Here is a 7,500-nt window from a genome sequence, read left to right as displayed (position 1 = left end):
TATCTTACTTATATATCTAACAAATGTCTCGTTAAACTTCTTATCAGTCACAAGTTCGTTTAAGTTACTGATTTCTATTTTGTAACCTGTTTTTTGTTCCAGATCGAATCTATCTTTACCATATATCGGGCACTCTACAAGCAGATGGGGGACAGTTTCCTCGGTGTTAGGGTCGCAGGCGCACGCTGGGTTCTCTTTGCATTTGAAGCGAGTCAAATACTCAGAGAAACCACCGTGCCCCGTTAGAGCCTGGGTCAACTCCTTGGTGATGCTCAGCTTGCGTATCGTCCTGTACGCCTCAACCGCACTCGGGAAGAACAGCTTGGTGGTGGACGCTGTGTGCCCCGTGCTGTATCTCCGGTTCCATTCGTCAAGCGTATCCATTCGGATAAAACGCTTGACGAATGATACCGGGTACATATCGTAGTCCGGCTTGCGTTTGGACTTTAGGGCAGCCTCCTTTGCGAGCGAGTCGGCTCTCTCGTTACCCTCCAACCCCGCGTGAGCTTTTATCCAGAACAAGGAGACGCTCTTGTTCTGGATGCTACTGCGATAAATGGCGTCTCTTGAATCCACGGCAAGAGGATGGAGGGCTTCGGGGTTCACGACTGTGAGGAGGGCTGCCATAGAGTCGCTATATATGGCAAAGCTGGTCTCTCTACGCTTCAGGGCTTCCCGAGTGGCTTCACAGAGAGCGAGAAGCTCGGCCTGGTAGACGGTACAATAGGATGGCAGAGCAAGCTTTCGGGTTTTCGTCTCCGCCGCACCAGTCCAGATGGATAGTGCGGCTCCGACCTTTCCCTCAATCTTGCTGCCATCCGTGAAGATGCGAACTTGAAAGTCGCTGTTGTCGCGATACTGTTCCTCGTCCACCAGGTGACGCAGCTCTATCGCTCTCCGTTCCGCTGGGTGCGGCATCTGGAGTGCCGATGCAACACGCTCGATATCCCCGCCCGCCAGCGCTGGGTGGCATACTCCCCTTCGGGCCTCATACAGCGAGGCAGCCTCCTGTATGCGCAGGTCCAAGGGGAGTATCCCAGCCAACACCAGTGCCGAGTTTAGGGATACCGTGCGATATGCACGGCACATCTTCTGGGCGAAGCTTCGCTGAACACTGTTCAGCTTAGACCTCACTCCCAGTTTGTTGGACGCCGGCGCCCATGCGCTTGCAGCGTACAAGACGATAGGCTCTATCACTGCGGTGTATATGCTGCGTATCACTTCCGGATGAAGACCCCAGCTCACTCTTGCGGCCCTAGACAACTGTTTGTAGATACCAACTGCCTTGCTGCAGACGTTGGCGACGTGTGTGTTGAAGGTTAATTTATTATCGATAGTGAGGCCTAAAAGTTTGATCTGTTTGGACATGGCAATGTCGATCCCTCCCATGGTCAGGTGCGGGGTGTCATGCTTAAGCTTCCGCGTCACCAGCATTGCGCTGGTCTTATGCGGTGCGAATTTGAGCTTATTCATAACTCCCCACACCCGAACATACTCGAGAGCGGCATTGGCATGTCTTTGTATTTCTTGTGCAGTGTGTGCGTCGAATATAAGTACGACGTCATCAGCGAACGCTTGGCACTGATGCCCGCGTTCCTCTAGCCCCTTCAACAAGGGATCCAGCAGCAGGTTCCAGAGTATGGGACCACCTATTGACCCCTGGACGCATCCCTTTTCGGTTCTGGTTTTGTACTCCGCGCCCCCGTACCTTACACTCACCGTTCTTTCGCTCAAGTAACTTTCAACGACCTTCCTTAAGTTTGCCGGACACCTTTCCTCAGCCAGTCGTACCTTTATTTTAGGCCACCATGCGCTGTCGAAGGCCCCCTCTATATCCAGTGACACAAGGGTTATAATTTTCTTCTCCTCGAGTTTGGTTCTTACTTGATTTATCAGCGTATAAAGGGAGTCCTCAGTGCTTTTCTGGGGCATAAAGCCGTACTGGCGAGTACTCATTTTCGGCAGTAAGTGGAACTTGAGTCGGGCCACGATCATCTTTTCATAAATTTTCCCCAACACAGGCAAGAGCCCAATCGGCCTATAGGATTTGGGGGAATCATAGCATTCTTTCCCGGGTTTGCGAAGCACAATAACCGTCGCCTCCTTCCACGATCGAGGGAAGTATTGATGCGTCAAGCATTTATTCATCAAACGCAAGATGGTGTCTGTGTTGCTACTGATTAGGTGGTCCCATATGTCTGCTGTTAGTCCGTCTGAACCTGGTGCTTTCTTCGGGTTGAAAGACTTTGTGGCTCTTAGGAGTTCGTCTGCAGTGAATGGAGGGTCGCAAGACTCACCTTGCTTCCCTTCATTCGTCATTTCCGCCCTCTTTCTTATTGCCCTATGCTCGTCGTTGTCTTTTTCCCTATCGTCCCTTGGGTAGAAAGTCTCGGCCAGATATCGCGCCGAATTCGCCGCGTCCAAGACTACTCCGTCCCTCACCATCGGCACGTCCTCTTCCCTTTTGGATGTCCTCCCTATCACCCTGTATATCCCTTCCCACATGCCTTCTCTAGTCTGTTTCCCGCAGAAATCCTTCCAGCTCCCGACCTGCGCTTTGACCACTTCTAACTCATACTTCTCTTTGTGTTTCAGGTACTCCTCAACAACCTTCGGTCTCCTGATTGACGCTGCACACCGGATCCTCCTCTTTCTCGTTGCGACTTCCTTCTTCAGGCTGGCTAGCTCATCGGACCACCACGGCACGGTGAGTTTATCTGTGTTTTTCTTTTTAGGCATAGCGTGGGAACTTGCTTCGGTTGCAGCTGAAGTTATGGTTTTTACAGCTTGTTCAATTTCTTGGGTACTGTTTATTTTAGCTATTTTTGCCGGTGTGATGTTTTGTTCCAGCATGACTTCATTCAGCTTTGCGTGGAACTGGACCCAATCAGTCTTTTTGGTGTTGTAGACCCTTGTAGTACGGTTTACGCTTATGCCTTTCGACCTTTTCAGATTGACTTGAAACTCTATGCCGTTATGGTCCGACCCCGTCAAATCTTCGACTACTCTCCAGCTATCTATCATCGACAACATGTCCGCTGTGCAGGCCGTAATATCAACGCAGCTGGTGTAGCGCCTTTCTCCTCTGATCACGTCGAAGGTTGGAGTTTCCCCTGTGTTGAGTATCTGTAGTCCAAGCTGGTCGAGAGCTCCCAGCATCTCGTCACCCCTATCGTTGGTTTCCCTGCTTCCCCACCAGATACTCCAGGCGTTGGCGTCTCCTCCCACTATGAGCCTGTTAGGTCCCGTCTTGTTTTCAACCTTTTTGAGGACATCCAGGTAGGGCCCTAGTGGCTGGTCTGGCTCGAAGTAGAACGAGACTAACGTGAGTTTCCAGGCACTGGTTTGGATCCCCACCACGACGATGTTTTCCGTGGTGAGTTCTGGGTACTGTATCACGTTAAGGTCCGGATCGAAAATGGCTATTGCCGCCTTAACGGTCCCGCTTCCTGGCCTAGTGCTTTGGAAGACTCTAACGCCTCTAAACCCGCTCATCTTCGTTGCTCCGCCCACATAGGGTTCCTGGATTAGCGCTGCGGTTGCCTTGCGCTTTCCGGCCTCAATCATGAGCTCCTGGGTCGCCAGCTTCTTCCTCTGGAGATTCGCCTGGAATATCTTATAAGGCTTGCTCTTTGGGACCACTTTAGCAATAGGCTACTGATGCTCGCGCCAGTCTATCCCATTTCATGCGCGTGGGACATTGGTTGCTGAATGCATTGTGGGCTGCATCCTCCAGATCAGCTTTCATGCAGTTCCGGCACTCTGGGACCGCGCCCACTGTTCTTTGGGGGCATTCTGCTCTAAGGTGTGGGCCCGCGCAGTGGCTGCACAGATCCGCTGGTTCCTTACAGAACCTTCTTCCATGCCCGTAGCCCAGACATCGCGTGCACTGCACCAGGGGAGACTGATCCTCCACGTAAATCGTCTGCAGATCAATGCGGACTCTACCCTTGTTCAGCGCTCGGTTCCAGATAGTTGGTGACGTGGTGACGATTATGTTGTTCGTACTGGGGTTTCTGGCGTTCCTTCTGTATTTAACTGTGACTCTATTTTCCTCTGCGTCGAGGCCATGAAAAATGTCCCGGTTCTGGTTCCGCAGCGCCCTCAGCACTTCCTCATCTGAGTGAATGCGGAGGACGCCCCGGAAGATCAGCATCGGGTCCTTGTTTTTCACTTCCTCGACGCTGAGGTGTTGTCCCGCACTCTCCAGTCGGTCCTTAACCCTCTTCCTCTCCTCCTTGCTTTTACAGCCTAGGATAATTTTTCTATCCTTAGCTTTCCGTACCCTTTCTACCTCTATCCCTCCATCCTTAGCATTTACAGCTTTTCTAACTCGGTCCAGTATTTCTTCTCCCGTTTCTTCCTTATCTGCGGATGTGATAACTACCGAGTGTAGCGCAGTCCGTTCTGAGGTGACCCTCTTGGGCGGTCCTGCCACCACACTGGCGTACGAGAGTATCTGTGCATCTTCGTTCTTTTTCTCCAGGGTCTCTCTTAATTCGTCAAGCTTTTTTCCGTGTTCCAGGAGTAGCCGGGTCTGTTCCTCAATCTTCCCTATTATCCTATCCTGTACTTCTTCGTCAATATTCCCGGTCCCTATCGTCTGCTGTTCCTTTCCCTTTTCCTCCTCACCCTGCTCTCTCCCCGTCTCCACCGTTCCCCATGTTACTGTTTTGTCCGCCTCCGCTTCCTTATAACATCTGTAGAGATTGTCTAAGGCAGCGATGAGGCCGTTCTTCAGTTCAGTCTTCATGTTTTTTGATTCACTGAGATAGGTTTTGCCTTTCGTCACCCAGGTTCTGGCTTTAGCCGCTCTGGTGACCGGTGTAGAGGGAAGTAGTGGTGAGTCACTTATTTTAGCCCGTGCTCCTTGTGTGGGGGCCCTCTTGCGTTGGGTAGATTTGGGGGGAGGCGCTTCTTCTGGTTTTGGTTGTGAGGGGGGTGTGACTTGCGTCAAGTTAATTATTTCTCCCGCTTCCCAGGCGTCTATACTCAGCCTAACATTGGCTTGGGAGCTTGGGCTGCCTCTCGGTTTTTCCGGGGCCTTTGGGGACTCGGGTTTGTCCATGATCCGCTTTGCGGGAGTCCTGAACCCGAAGCTCATTTTCAGCAGGGGAACACGTCAAAGTCAACAAGTATAATTATATTAGGTCTCTAAAAGTAGAGACAGTTTTCAATTTTAAAAGTAAATGGGTAAATTGTATAAGTTGTAAAAGGGGAAAATAAATGTAGGGTATAAAATAAAATAAGATTAGGTTGTAAAATAAAAGTAGTATAATTTATTCTATTGTATATAGTTCGTCGTTTATTAATTGTCCTTTTTTCTTTTTCAGATCTTCGCTGCGCAACTACGGGTCAGTGTTCTACAGTTCCAGTGGTCTACGAGGTGAGTAGGCGTCAACGCCGGGTCATGCAGGTAAGTGGAGTCAGTAAGGTAAGTGTATGTATGCGTGCGTGTGTGTGTTGTGTGTGTATGTATGTTGTATGTACTGTGTGTGTGTATGTGTCGCCGAGATCCAGCAGCAGTCAAGAAAACGATGAAATTATGGTAAAGATAGATACCGCTCAAGACATCTAGGCACAGTATGCAACTGGGCCAGTACAATAGAATTTGTCAATATATATACAAACGTCTCTATAGATGCGAGAGTCGAATTTCGACCTAGGGTAGATCTACAGTGCACCTGGGATAAGTCCCAAGTGGTCCGAGTAGGATTCCGTAATAAATAAGTTTTTTGTATTTTTTGAGACTCTATGTAGAGTTTAGCCGTTGTTTGTCCCTGGAAACCGCCTCCAGTGGTCCCTATATGGTCGTTGCCGAAAGAAAATTCGGTTGTGTTAGGGCGATTTCGAGAGATAGAGCCGAAACTCTACTTGCGCTCTACGTAGAGTCCCACCCACAGTGTCGTAAGATAGGTCTTAAGAAGACTCACAATTTGGAAAAAACCGCGCTTTAATAGCTCCAATGGTCTCCGAGTTAAATTTCTTTAAAAATTTTCAAGATGGCGGTTCTAATGTCAAAGTTCAACTTTGATCAGCTATAACTCCGCCGCTATTGGTCGCAGACCATTGGAGTCTGGGTTTATTTTACTCAGCCGGACCTTCCCTATCCGTCGGAGTAGCTTTCAGCCTGAAAAAATTTCAGGACTCCGAATTGCCTGAAAGCCACCCGGGGGGGTAGTTCGGATCGGGGGACAACCTCTGGAAAAAGTCCCAGCCAAATCGGATCAAAAAGAGCCGAGCTAGAGCGGCCCAAACTTTTCTGACAGCTGTCAAACTCGATGTTCGACAGGCTGTAACTCCGCAACTATAGCAGCTGGAACACCGGAGTTTGGGCTGTCCTATCTCAGCGCGACCTGAACTTTCATCCGGAACCAGTTTCAGGCCCTGAAATTTTCAGGACGCCGATCGTCCTGAAAACCGGGGGGACGGGTTGGGGTGAAGCCCCTGAGCCTACCAAAGAAAACCGCAGTCTCCTAGGCCCCGTACTTACCGAGCTACGGAGTGTCAAAGTCGGTTTGACAGCTGACTCAGCTGTCAAAGTCCAACTTTGGGGGCGAATAGCTCAGCTCCTATTGCTCCCAAGAGCACGGGGTTTTGGATCCTGGGTTAGGCGCGATCTCCTCTGCCCTCTGAAACTGGTTTCAGCCTGAAAATTTTTCAGGTGTCCGATTCGACTGAAACCCCACAGACTCGAAGGAATCTCCACTCCTCTCACCTTGAGTGGAAACCCCGCTGTTCCAAGGCAAATAGCACCGGAGATATTCCAATTTTAAAAATCCAAAATGGCGGACAAAATGGCCGATTTTGTCCAAATTCGGCCCCTGATGAGCTAGGGACCCAGAATTTGTTTTATATATGACCGAATACACAATCTAAAGTTGACTACGTCGAAAAAATTTTGAATTTTGGGGTGTTTCAGGAGTTATAGCCAAAGTTCCTGAAAACTTAATAGCTCCGGAGGTATCCGCCCTAGAACAACAAGTGAGGTGTCCACGGGTGCGTATCGTTACGCCCTATCTTATAGACTAAACACAATAAAAATACAGTTGAGGACGCAAAAGTTATTCAGGAAAAACTGAAATTTCAGGATTTTTTCACAATTTACCTTATAACTCCGAAATTTTCAGTCGTAAAAATCTATATTTTTGGAAGCGGACTAAAAATGTTAGCGCGCAACTAAATTCCCTTTAAAAAAGAGGGGTCGTCGTCTTACTTTCGGAGTTATAAGGGTGCAAAGTTTTCACATATAAATACAATCTCCTGAAAAACTATAATGTCTAAAATTCAGGACGCACCGCTGGAATTTTTGTTAATTTCCGCCGCTTCTACCGAAGTTTTCGCCGTCTCGCTGTCACCTCTGGATCACGTGACATGTGGCCACGTGGATTTGGTTTTTCAGCTGTAACTCCTTCGGGACGCTCAGGAAAAATCGGGAAAAATTCCCGAAAAATCGGGCTCGGTGAGGTGCGTCTTTTGATGTATCGCGTGTCAGGGGGA

At 49.3% G+C, this 7,500-nt stretch overlaps 1 protein-coding gene across 1 annotated transcript in view; it reads right to left on the bottom strand.

Moving 5' to 3' along the window:
* The window catches only part of LOC126371572 (uncharacterized), a 5,481-nt gene extending 377 nt beyond the window's left edge, over nucleotides 1–5,104 (bottom strand). Inside the window, exons 1-2 of the mRNA XM_050016895.1 lie at nucleotides 3,659–5,104; nucleotides 22–3,594 (exon numbers count right to left, since the gene is read on the bottom strand). Of these exons, the coding sequence (XP_049872852.1) occupies nucleotides 22–3,594; nucleotides 3,659–5,104 (5,019 nt within the window). The remainder of the gene's footprint in view (nucleotides 1–21; nucleotides 3,595–3,658) is intronic.
* Between the last annotated feature and the right edge of the window lie 2,396 nt (nucleotides 5,105–7,500).

The sequence above is a fragment of the Pectinophora gossypiella genome, chromosome 12 (assembly GCF_024362695.1).
Source record: "Pectinophora gossypiella chromosome 12, ilPecGoss1.1, whole genome shotgun sequence".
Lineage (NCBI taxonomy): Eukaryota > Metazoa > Arthropoda > Insecta > Lepidoptera > Gelechiidae > Pectinophora > Pectinophora gossypiella.
Note: the sequence above shows the minus strand (reverse complement) of the source record. Positions and strands in the feature narration are given on the sequence as shown.